At 36.3% G+C, this 13,234-nt stretch overlaps 1 protein-coding gene across 5 annotated transcripts in view; it reads right to left on the bottom strand.

Annotated features, from left to right (window-relative positions):
- NVL (nuclear VCP like) overlaps nucleotides 1–13,234 on the bottom strand; it is a 70,779-nt gene that overhangs the window by 55,968 nt on the left and 1,577 nt on the right. For 4 of the 5 annotated variants that reach the window (XM_019716054.3, XM_074316944.2, XM_074316946.2 and 1 more), the window contains 8 exons: nucleotides 10,772–10,845; nucleotides 9,066–9,118; nucleotides 8,882–8,981; nucleotides 5,217–5,274; nucleotides 4,189–4,461; nucleotides 1,769–1,901; nucleotides 1,478–1,554; nucleotides 821–955 (listed from right to left, as the gene is read on the bottom strand). In XM_019716054.3, the coding sequence (XP_019571613.3) occupies nucleotides 821–955; nucleotides 1,478–1,554; nucleotides 1,769–1,901; nucleotides 4,189–4,461; nucleotides 5,217–5,274; nucleotides 8,882–8,981; nucleotides 9,066–9,118; nucleotides 10,772–10,845 (903 nt within the window). Of the gene's footprint in view, nucleotides 1–820; nucleotides 956–1,477; nucleotides 1,555–1,768; nucleotides 1,902–4,188; nucleotides 4,462–5,216; nucleotides 5,275–8,881; nucleotides 8,982–9,065; nucleotides 9,119–10,771; nucleotides 10,846–11,069; nucleotides 11,094–13,234 lie in introns of those variants that run through there. The other variant, XM_074316945.2, reaches the window with a different exon arrangement.

Raw genomic sequence — 13,234 nt, 5'->3', positions numbered from 1 at the left:
CCAACAAGTTCTCCTATAAAAATGATTTTCTTTCACAGAGCGCTAATCTGTTAGTGATCAGTATAGTATGCTGTTCTTCAAATTGAAGTTACTTGGACATTTTGCATTTTATTACCCAATACGGTTTCTGAAAAATCTGATGGGAGTAAATAAGTAAATAAGATTGCTAATTTTTTATTTTGCCAATTAAGTACCTATTATCACCATGTTAGAAAGGCTATTTTAACACTAAAATGTATAAGAACATGACTATGAATGAAAATTTTTAATAAATTTAGCTCTATGAACAACAGCACAATCCTTAATTTTCTTACTTCACTACACTTGAGAACCACTGGCTTAAAGGGAAAGAGAAGTAACTAAAATATAAACTACATGTTAAAAAAACGGTTGTTCACAGCTATATGATTTTGCTTCTCACTCAACCCATGCCATATAAATAACTGGATATATTTAAAAAAATAGCATGTCACAAACAGCAGCATGTAAGAGGTAAAAAAATGAAGGCTCAGTTCTCTTGAAAATATCCAAGTCTAATTCAAGCTGACCAAAGAGAAAAAATACCGTGTTTCCCCAAAAATAAGACTTAACTGGACCATCAGCTCTAATGCGTCTTTTGAAGCAAAAATTAATATAAGACCTGGTATTATGTTATATCATATTATATATTATGTTATATTATACCGGGTCTTATATTAATTTTTGCTCCAAAAGATGCATTAGAACTGATGGTCCAATTAAGTCTTATTTTTGGGGAAACACGGTAAAAACAAACAAATAACAAAAATAACAAAAACAACTAAGTGTCAGCAAACCTCACCCCAGCAATTGCATGTGCAAGTAATGTCTTCCCACAGCCTGGTGGTCCATGAAGAAGAACCCCACGAGGGGGTATGACGCCCAGGTGCTGGTACACCTCGGGGTGACGCATGTGTATGAGCATCTTGCAGACTTCCTAGCAGGGAATAAAGAGCAAAGACGTCTTTCCAGGCCCAAGAGAGAAAGAACAATGTGGAATGAAATGTCCTATTCTTTGGAGCAGCAAAATACAGGAGAGAGAGTACAGTCTTTCAACTTACACCTGACTTTGAATCCTACCTCTGGAATCTACTGTGTGACTTCAGCAGTAACTGATCTGAGTTTCCCTTTCCTAAGTGGTAATAATAGCTACCTTGCAGATATAATGAAAAGCAACTAGCATGGTAACTGGAATAGACACTAAGAATTACCACTTTTAAATAACACTACTTATAAAGCATGAGTTTTATGTACACTATAATTAAAGTGGTGACAAAGACACAGGTATTATGCTTCTTTTATCCCTTAGTACCCTGAAAGGGTACAAGTCGGGCTTGCCTTTCTCACCGTCCCAGTCTCCTTTTCTATACCCAGTTCCTATTAGAAACAGAGACAGGCCTGGTTTGCATAACTGATTAGCAATATACCCACTGGAGGTGAAATTCTGAATTTGAATAACCTTTAATGTTGTATCATTGCCTCCGACATCTTCAAACTTCACACTGGAGATCTGGAATTCTAGCCCCCGGGCTTTAGCTGGTAAATAAAAAAGTAGGTGAAAAGATTAGTGATTCAGTATAACTCAGAATTATATTTAATAATCCTTACGTAAACAAAGATCCAGAAGATACTGAAATATTTCCCAATAAACGTCTCTGCACACAGACGGTCCCCCAAGCAGACAGCTTGGAAGAGCAACCCCTCTCTCGAAGCAAACACGGCCTCCACCACCCTCAAACCTGCATCTCACCTTTTTCTTGCAACACAGCTTCTATTTCTCCATCCACTTCCTGCAGATCTTCTTTCTTCCTTTTGTTTCTTTTGCTCTTCAAACTGCCTTTCCTTTTTCTATTACTCTCCAGAAGAGAAGACTCCTTTGAATCCTAGAAATTTAAATGTGCCATGCTTGAAACTATAATGCCAATTTTCTTAAAGATGGGCATTAGAAAATCCATTCTTGCCCTAGCACTTTCACCTGCTAGTTATTCCCAACCTCTTTGCTCAAGGATGTCCTTCTTTCTCATAGTCTTAGAGCTCAATTTATATGTCCCAACATTTGAAAACTTCCTTTCCAGATTCTTCTAGTTAGAATTAACCTCTTCCTCACATCCGCAGAACACTGAATTTGCAACTGTATTACAGCTTACCACAATCTACCTTGATTTGAGGGATTCATCTGTCTATATCACTCTCTCTGAATCGTGAGTTTCTGGAGTCAGGACATTAAACATCCACCGTTTATTTCTCACTGAGCCTTTCACATAGTTGGTGCTCATCTGACATCTGGTGAATCACTAAATTAAATACATCCACAGAGCTGCTTTGACAGCCATAAAAATGCACAATTCAACCTAAGAGTCAAGCTCTTTTCTTGACCTTGCCAACCATAATAATATTCTTTAAAGACAGATGATTCAAGAAAAAAAGATATGGAAAAGGACCATTAATAATTCAAGATGGGAAAGGTTTTGCCAATCAAAAGGCTTAGTTCTTGGAAACCACTTAAAGCAGCATTGTCCAAGAGAAATACAATGCGAGCCACATATGTGACTTTATATATTCTAGTAGCCTCATCTAAAAAATGAAAAAAGTGAAATTAATTTAGTCTATTTAACAAAATATATTCAAAGCATTATCATTTCTGTAGTCAGTATATAAAAAATTATTGAGATGTTTTATATTGTTTTTCGTAGTAAGTCTTCAAAGACTGATGTATACTTTATGCTGATAGCACATCTCAATTCGGACACTCAATTTTCATGGGAAATACCTGATTTGTACTTCGATTTCATAAAATGTACAGCTGAAAAAGTAGATTCACCTAATCAAGTTGTTCCAAACATACTTAGAAATTTTCTAACAACTGAACTATTTGTTTCTAAATTTAAAATTCAGGTCCTCATTTGCACTAGCCACATTTGAAGTGCTCGCTAGCACTTACCACACTGGACAGTGAGCCCTGGAGCAAATACCGCTACTCTCTCGTGGGACAGATTACTTTAAATCTCCTCTCATTCTGCCAGGCATCAGAAAGAATCCGTTAAGAATGATGCCCAATGTGTTCACTTTGTGATTCAAGCTTCATTTTTCTCTACGTATGGTATATTTCAATTTAAAAAGGTTAAAAAAATAGAGTGTCTACTTATTTTACACATTCTCATAGTGCATCCATTTATGTAGGACCCCTTAAGGTATTATCCTAGATGAAAAGAATCATCACTGTTTTAGCAGCTATCTTCCCTTCTTCCTACAACTATCAACGTCCTTAATACATCCATCCCCCTAAGTAGTAATTCTTTAACTCTCACTAGTAAATGCATCTCAGAAAGTTCATTTGGCACTCATTCAACAAATTGACTACTACATGCTAGATGTATTTTAGCCAGGGACACATTATTAAATAAAACAAAGTCCCCACTCTCCTGGAATGGACATGCTAGTGGAGACAAAGAAAAAAACCCAACTCAACAATTACGCAGTAAGTCAGGTGGTTTTACGTGCTTTAAAAACAGAAAAAGCAGTGTTAGGAAACAGCATCCAATGATGTGTTGTTTTACATGTCAGGAAAGTCCTCTCTGCCAAGATTACAGTGAAGAGAGATGTGAAGAATGATAGAGGGAACCACAGGAATCTGGGGAGTGTTCCAGACAGAATCACTAGTGTAAACATCCCAAGTGAGAGGGTGTTTGGTGTGTTCTGGAAACAGCAAGAGGCCACTGTGGCTGAAGCAAAGCTCAGAGGGTGAGGTGGAGGGTAGTATATGAGACTAAAGAAGCAGCAGGGCAGCCAAATCACACAGGGCTTTACTGGCACCTGCAAGATCTTTGATTTTAGGTGGAATGAAGTCACGGCAGGGTTTTTATTGTAACATGAGAATGACAATGATCTGACTTAACTTGTACAAAGATATCTATGTGCGAAGAATAAACTAGAGGAATAAGGATGGAAGCACCCTCCAGCTGAAAGGTTATTTTAATAGTTAAGTGCAGAAGAGTAGAGGCGGAGACTAGGATGGAAATGATGGTGGCAGTGGGAAGTGATCAAATTCTACGTGTACTTCCAACTTCTTATGTCATTTACGTAACACAAGAATCTGCTTGATATTACACTCAATGAAAAGGCTATAATGTACTCTAATTACGTGGCGCTAAAATTTCACTACAAAAATACCTCTATCTCAGATGTTGGCTTCTTATGATTACTTTTCTCATTTGATAGGTCCAAGAAAAAATTGTCTTTCTTTCCACCTGGAGTTTTGTCAATAAACCATCCTCCTTCAGAACCCCTGGCAGGGGTCTTCAAAGCAATGGAGCCTGTTTGGGAAGTTATCGGTGGTACTGAAACGGTGGTTTCTCTTTGCTCCATCTCAGGGGTACTTGAAACAGAATCAGGATTTCCTTTCCGATATAAGGAGAGCAGGGAAGTGTTCATCTGATTTGCTGACTGGCAGAAACATGATTTTAAAATAAATTATTCAATAGGTACTCATGAAAGTTTGATTACCTATGTTAATAAGTTTTCTACATTTCATTTTCAACAACTTCTCTCATAACACTTACAGTAAAAAAATACAGGTGTTCCAATAAGATGATTCACATGTACTGTCCAAAAAGTTGTACCACATTAATGTACCAATTCATAATTGGCAATTAAATAAAACCAAATAAGAATGACCGCTTTTTAAGGATACAACCAAACCAAGTATGAAAATGAGCAGGTCGTCAATGAGTCACGACTTACCCATCAATTTAAAACTGGATCACATACAACTGAGTATCAACATGACTTTGTTAATAAATTCAAAAACTGAATTACCAATGAGGAAAACAAGAGTAAGTTACAGATAATTTGACATACTATTCCCATACTTCCCTTTAATCCAAGCCTGTTTATTGGCAATGCCAGCTCTTTGACAGAAAATATATCCTTTTCTCCATTTTTACTATTAAGTCCCCTTTCTATTCATGTCTGCCCTTATTTCAGGCCATGCTCTTCCCTTTTTCCCTGAATAGGATATAAACAAAGTTACTGGAAGGATGGCTACCCAAGCCTTCATCAGCACTGTACACAGGAAGTTTGCAATTATTTATTGATGAAGATGTTCAAAGTCTCTTATTCTATTCCACATGGCTTTTTTCTAAAGGTTCATAATCACTTAAAAAAAACATCAGAGTGGGTTCATTCAATGATTAGCTTACCTGTGGATCTGGGTAATCTTCCATATCTGAATCATCATCTGAATAGCTTTCAGTATACCTCAGTAAAAAGAGGAAAAGAAACATTTTAAAGGCTTTTCTCCCACATCCTAAAAAAATTACTACCCAAAACATGAAAATATACTGAAGCAGAATATTATGGTTGCTTAGAGTTCAGGTTTTGGAATCAGAGAAATCTGGATTCAAAATACAGCTTACTAGCTTTTATTTAACCCCTGAGCATCAGCTTCCATTATCTAAAATGGAGATAATAAATAATGTGTATCTCAGTGGATTATTAGAGAACGAAATGGGAGCTTGCAAAGTCCTTAGTACATAGTAAATGCTTAATAAATTGCTATCGTTAGCCTAGCAATAAATAAAAGTGAAACGCAAATTCCCATCAGACCTAAGGGTCTCATTTAGGAATATCAGACACCAGGAGAGGAAATATTCCAGCAAGCCATAATTAAGCACTTTAAGTTATAAATCCACAAATCAATATGACCAAGCTGTGTGACCAAATGTGACTCTTCCAAGTCTGTTCATGAGGAATAAAGCTACAAAGAGTGTTTCATATAATACAGCAAAAACAAGTATAAATTCTAATAACTATAAATTGAGAATGTAGTCTCAGTTCATTTAACCAAGAGTTGATATAGAATAGCTTCGAGTAACTATAGGACTCTGCTCCAATTTAATATAGTTTTTTAGGAAAATAATTAAATAAGGGCTTTTCCTATGTAAAAAGGTTTACATGAATGCTATGACCCACCTTTATTAGTAAGCCATGAGTTCTTCTGTTCATTAAATTCAATTAATATAACTTGGGACATTTCTTTTCAATATAAAGGTAGATTATTCAACTATTTGGAAAAAAAGTTGTTTTTCCCTACAAACAAAATTAATTATAAATGGATTCAAGAGTTAAATGTACTACTACAGAACAAGAAAAAAGTATAGGTAATTATTCTATATGCTTTTGTGATAGAGGTCTTTCAAAGCATAGCACATAAACCATAAAGGCAAAGATTGATAGATCTGACCAGGGAAAGATGCAGAACTTCTCTAATCAAAACACATTATATGGGGTGGCCAGTTAGCTCAGTTGGTTAGAGCATGGTGCTGATAACACCAAGGTTGCTGGTTCAATTCCCCACATGGGCCACTGTGAGCTGTGCCCTCCTTCAAAAAAAAAAAAAAGGACATTATAAACAAACAAAAAGGCCAATGGCAAAATGGGACATGTATTTGCAATATATTAAAAAAGTGCTATTTTATACAAAGAGTTTTGACAACTAATAGAGAAAATTCAAATACCTCTCAAATTAAAGACAAAACCCATAAGCAAGCAATTCACAAAGGAAACATGAAACATCAAAAAAAATGTAACCTTTCTAGTTATTAAAAAATCACGAGTAAAAACAAAATAGATCAATTTTTGCCTATAAAACTGGCAAAGATGAAATAATAGCATAATCAGGTTTGCCAGGGTGCAGAGAAGTACACTTGTTATATAAAGCTGTTGGAGTATAAACCAACGTGATGTTTTTTGGACTAAAAAATATAAATATAAATCTCTCCAGAAGAAACACCACTAAAGGATTTTAACATAAAAAAAGAAAGAAATGTGTACAAAGATATATGCACTGAAGGATTATTAATTACACATACAATAGTGCAAAACTGGAACCAACCAAATGTTCATGAGTATGGAGCTAGTTAAGAAAATTATAGTAAATCTAAATGAAAAAGCAGCAGTTCTAAAGAATGTAAAGGAGCTAGCACCACAGATCCTACAGACATTAAAAGGAAAATAAGAAAGTATTTTCAAAACTTTATGCCAACAAATTTTACACCTTAGATGAAACAAAAACATTTCTTTAAAAGTGCAATTTACCAAACTGACTTAAGAAGAAGAAAATAGGAAGATCCCTATATCTAGCAAAATTAAATGTTAAAATCCTTTCCAAAAAGAAGACTCCAGGCCTAGATGAATTCTGGGTGAAGTCTAACAAACATTCAAGAAAGAAATAATAGTAACATTTCGCAAACTTTTTTGTAAATTACAGACTAACAAACACGTTCAAATAACATTATGAGGCTAGGATAACCTTAATACCAAAACCTGATAAAGACATTGCAAAAAAAAGAAAAAATTCTGACCAATATGAATATAGACATTAACAAACACACAAAAAGATTAGCAAATAGAATTCAACAATATATAAAAAGGGTAATATCTCAGGACCAAGCAGGGTTTATCCCAGGATAGAAAGATTGGCTTAACACTCAAAAATTAATGTAATTCACGAAATTAATAAAGGGAGAAAGCCATAATAAAATCTTTTCAATAAGTGCACAAAAAAGCATTTGACAAATGTAATGCCTATTCATGATAAAAACTCTCAGCAAACTAGTTTTATTAGGAAACTTCCTTAATCTGATAAAGGGCATCTATAGAAAACTCACAGCTAACATCCTACTTATGGTGAAAGTTTATCTAAAATTAAAGACTAACCATACCAAGTGTTGGTAGTCTGTGGAATGAGTGGAAATCTCACATACTGCTGATGTAAAGGTTAAATGGTACAAACATTCTGGACAACTGTTCGGCAGTTTCTTTTACAGTTAAATATGCAGTTACCATCTGACTCAGCTATTCTACTCCTAGATATTTACCCAAAAAAATGAAAACATGCTCTACTTAAAATCTTGGATATAAGTTTTCACAGCAGCTTTCTTTGTAATAGCCCAACAGTGCAAACAGCTCAACTGTTCATCAATAGATAAATGATTAAAAACACCATGGGATAGCCATACATACTCAGCCATAAAAAGCAATCAATTACTGATACACACAATACTGATAAATCTCAAAATCATCATTATGCTAAGTGAAAGAATCCAGATTTTAAAAGTATACACTGTATGATTCCATTTATGTAAAATTCTTGAAACGTGAACGTATAGTGACAGAAAGCAAATCAACGGCTGTCTGGGAATAGGGGAGGAGGAAGAAATAAAATGCAAAGGAGCACAAGAAAATTTGTGGGGTTGATGGAAATGTTCAGTATCTTGTTTATGGTGATGGATTAATGAGCATATACATGTCAAAACTCAACAGATTACACATTTTCAAAATGGACAGCTTATTGTATGTCAATTATCCTGCAATAAAGTTATAAAAAACTGGATATTTCTTAACAACAAAATTAATTGGCACCTTTTTATGTGTCTGTCAGAAGAAAACAAAGATAATGAGACAGTTCTGTTGGTAATGCAAACAAGTACACAACTAATCTCAACGCCCTATATGATAAGCATTATCATACATAGCTGTAACAAGGAGTTAAGGAAACACTAAGAAAGGAGTTAAGACAGTCTGACAAATGCAATAACAAAGCCTTTTGAAGGCTGGTGCTTGAAGGCTGAGTGGGAGATCATGAATGAGAAGTGAACACTCCAGCTACAGAAACTAGCTGTACAAAGGCACAAAGAAACAATCGGACCTCTTTGGATAAAAGTGAGCATTCAGTATGTCTGAAGTTAAGGACTAGAGAAGTTCGGTAAGCCTTACGCAGGACCGCAATGGCAATGAAGAGACACTGCAAGTTTCACAAGTAGGTGTCATGTTAGGAAAAAACCCTTCGTTTTGTAATCCTTACTCATTATCCTCTTCACCTTGTCTTGGTCTTTTTGCCAGATGCTCATCTTCTAATTCTGTTAGATCCTTGAGTTCTTTCTCACTAGTAATTATGCTAAGTACTGAAACAAAAAGAAAAAGGCCATGAGCTAAAACAATTCTTTCTATAACTTCCATTATTGAGCTCTAACACTTAAAAGACTCACCTTTTTCTACCTGAATCCTAAACGCATTTCTTTTTCTTCGACCATAGTCTACACTGAAAAACATAACAGAAGTTTAGTACTTAAATATGAATATATAATTATGTCACTGCAATCATACTGACCATAAGCCTATCCTCAAGCAACTTTGGCATTTGTATTTTTACTAGTGCAATTTTTCTTGATTAGAAATGGGGTTATAGCATCAGAAACAATGCCTGCTTGTACCGAAGGGGAAAGAGATGGATGAAATGAAAGAAGGCTGCCGGACTTCTGGGATTCTACGGGACAGGCCCAAAGAGCTATTCAGCTATGAACATGAATTACTGCAAAAAGAAAAGCGAAGAATGACTGTGAAGGAGGCTGAGGTTGGCAGGGCTGCCACTGCTACCATGGGCCCAGGGGGCACGGGCCTGGGGAGTGGCACTGTCTCCTCCTTAGTTCCAAAGGGCAGGGCAGCCATCCTAGTGAGCCCACAGGGCAGGTCACTGAGCCAAAGATTATTCTTGAAGTCTAGGGTAATTTGCCCTGCTAGGTTTCTGTCTTGCTTGAGACCCTGACCCCTCTCTTCTTCTGATTTTCCCTTTTGGAATGAGAATGCCTATCCTATGCCTGTCTCACCATTGTAATTTGGAAAGAGGTAACTTGTCTGGTTTCACAGGTTTGCAGCTGGAGAGGAATTCTGCCTCGGGATGAATCATACCTCGTTACACCCATATCTGAGTTAGATGAGATTTAGATGAAATTTTGGATTTAACGTTGACACTGAAATGGGTTAACACTTCTGGAGCTGCTAGGACAAAGTGAGTGTATTTATTTGTAAGTGAGAAGAACATGAGTTTGGGTGGACAAGAAGGCAGAACGTTATGAACTGAATTGTGTCCTCCAAAACTCATATGTTGAAGTCCTAACCCTTAGTACCTCAGAATGTGACTGTATTTAGAGACAGGACCTTTAAGGATGTAACTGAGGTAAAATGAGGTCATATGGGTGGGCTCTAATCCAGTATGACTAGTTAGGATACAGACACCCACAGAGGAAAGACCATGTGAAGAAGACACAGGGAGATAAGACACAGGGCTTATAGATGTCATCTATAAGCCAAGGAGAGACCTCGAAAGAAATCAATCCTGCCAACGCCTTGATCTTGGACTTCTAGGCTCGACAACTATGAGGAACTAAATTTATGTTGTTGAAGCCACCAGTCTGTGGTACTTTTTAATGACAGTCCTAGCAAACTAATATGCAGTCGAAGGGGAAGAAAACAGAGACACTGAAATAGACCATGAAGGGGTAATTAATGAAACAAGGTATCAGAAGAGGTGGGATTAGAAGCTCAAGAAAAGAATTTAATCTTTAGTGGGAAGACTACATGAAGTGACACATTTCTAGATAGAGAGTCATGAAGCTGAGGGAGATCATACCTGATGGTTTTAATTTTTTAAAGAAGCAGGAAAAAAAGTAATATTCCTGACGGACTACAAGGTACTGAAAGATAAGACATAGCTATTCTTTCCCCTTATAACAAGGACAGCTCCTTGCATATAACAGGTGCTTGATAAATGTCTGTATAATTGAATTGCATTCCGAATTTAGGGACTGGTGAACTAATGCCAGCAGCTGTTTATTCAAATGGAAATTTAGGCAGGGTGGAAACTTTCAAAATGGTACGAAAAAAACCCAAGAATCTAGAGACTACATTTCTTTACCTGTACATTTTTTGTAAATCAGATGCTAAGACTCCGGTGTCCACATATTTGCCACATCTGTTACTGGTGAGATACTAAAACAGAAAACATGATAAATATAAAACACCCGATATTTCAAACTCCGTGATTTTAATTGACAAATAAGAGATTGAGCTATTCAAACATGTTATACAGATGCTCCTAGATTTACAACAGTGTTATGTTCTGATAAACCCACTGTTAAGTTGAAAATGTTGTTACGTCAAAAACGCATTTAATACACCAAGCCTACTGAACGTCATAGCTTAGCATAACCTACCTTAAATGTGCTCAGAAGACTCATGTTAGCCTACAGTTGGGCAAAATCACCTAACACAATGAATACACTGCAGAGTATCTGCTGTTTACCCTCGTGATCACGTGGCTGACTGGCAGCTCTGGCTCACTGCCACTGCCCAGCATCACAACAGAGTATCTTACAGCATAACCCTGGCCAGAGAAAAGATTACAATTGAAAATTCAAAGTATAGTTTCTACTGAATGCGTATCACTTTCACGTTATCACTGACATCAGAAAATCTTAAGTCAGGGACGGTCTGCCTTTAATGTAAACTCTTCATTCATAGAGCATACCAGAAACATAAATAAAAATCACCAAATAATTATCAATTCTGGAATCAGAGAATTTAATAATTATTAATCACTACGACAACACAAAACAACAACTAGAATAGTAGCTATAAGGTAGTGAGAGCTTACTATATTCTAGGTTCCCAAACACCCCAGAACAAAGCACTAAACTCTCAAGGGCACCAAGGGATATTTTAAATTCGAGGGAACACAGTAATATTTGACATCTGCCCAGCACTGCAGGAAGTACAACCTGAGATAATTCATGGTTTCAATACTAAACCACCTTTTGATGAGGTCACATTTTTTGCAAAACTGGGTTTTCAGCAGCTGCTGTAATAAAAAGCAAATCCTTTGTAAAAATCAATGTGGAACAGGATATGAGTGGCACTGTCAATCTGTTTGCAAGGCCTGAGAAGTTGTAGTGTGCAAGAGGCACACAAATCCTACTAGTAAGGAATTGTGGTTTTTTAAGAATGGAATACAAATATATTCATTTTTCTCTGATTTTTATATATTACTTTTGAAGAAACTACTAAGTTACTTGAACTAAATAGTTACTAAGTTGCTTGAACCTAACTACTTAATAAATAGACCTCTTGAGTATTACTTTCTGGCCTAGGCACACTATGGAAAAATTACTGACAAACTAAGAGCCCTGTGAACCTGTTCTAAGGGCCCTTTCCACATTGTCTCTTTTATTATTATTTTTTTCTTCCAGTTTAGGACTTTTAATTTGTCCCCAAGTTGCTGAAGTGAAGCTTTGTCTCTGTTAGTACTCATCATACTGTGAGGTAGATGTAGGCAGGCTTTAAAAAGTTAATTACTTGCCCAGAAGCACATACGAGTAAGTTATTGGGCCAAGTTTCAAACCTGGCATTTCTAACTATCAACTTCCATGTTTCAATATGTGCTAGTTATCCAGTCCAGGACCCCCCCACCCCTTGATAGAGCAATTTCTTCTCAAGAATCCCTGCATAAATGCCTCTGCATAAATGCCTCCAGTGACAAGAGGCTAGGTATCCAAAGCCAGACTGTTGTACTCAACCTTCCCCTTCTCTGGAGTCGTACAGCATGACGTCATTTACTACAGTTAATTTTGAATTATATATATTTGTATATATCTCATACCCACTGCAAGTCAAAAAGCTTCTTTGTGGTGACAGAAATGAAACCACTCCGATATATGGTGATGGAAAGAGAACTGACTCTGGGTGGTGAACAGTGTGATGCCTAGATGATGTATTACAGAATTGTACACCTGAAATCTATGTAACTTTACTAATAATTGTCACCCCAATAAACTTTAATTAAAAAAAGAAAAAAGAAAAAAGCGAAATGAAACCACTTTAATCTGCTAAGTTTTGGGGTAATTTGTAAGCAGCAAGAGATAACTAATATGCTAGTTAAAAGGAGGCAAACGTTCTACTTGTGGAAGATGCCTGAAATATACCACTAAGTGAAAAAAAAAGCAAGCAGAATAGATGCAGATGTGCCCATCTGTGTGGTTTTTTTTTTTAAAGTGAATACACATATAAGTGCATATACGCATACAAAGTTTTAAGAAAGATGTAATACGTAGATACCTCTGAAGAAGTGGAGTAGAGACGAAAGGAATTCTTTCTTTTCATTTTATGTCCGCCGTTCCTTTTATTTTAAACCACAAGAACCCATTACTTTTATACTGAACCAGAGTAAAAGCAATAGAGGAAAACCACTAACGTCAAAGGCTGAAGAGCAGTTAAGTGTGGCGAGAACTGAGAAGAAGCCACTGGATTCAGCCATTAGTAGTCACTGCTTAGAGACCTGACTAAAGGGAAGAAGCAAGCAGTGGGAACATCAGAGGAAGAATAA

The sequence above is a fragment of the Rhinolophus sinicus genome, chromosome 6 (assembly GCF_057876585.1).
Source record: "Rhinolophus sinicus isolate RSI-liver-muscle chromosome 6, RSI-T2T, whole genome shotgun sequence".
Taxonomy (NCBI): Eukaryota; Metazoa; Chordata; class Mammalia; order Chiroptera; family Rhinolophidae; genus Rhinolophus; species Rhinolophus sinicus.
Note: the sequence above shows the minus strand (reverse complement) of the source record. Positions and strands in the feature narration are given on the sequence as shown.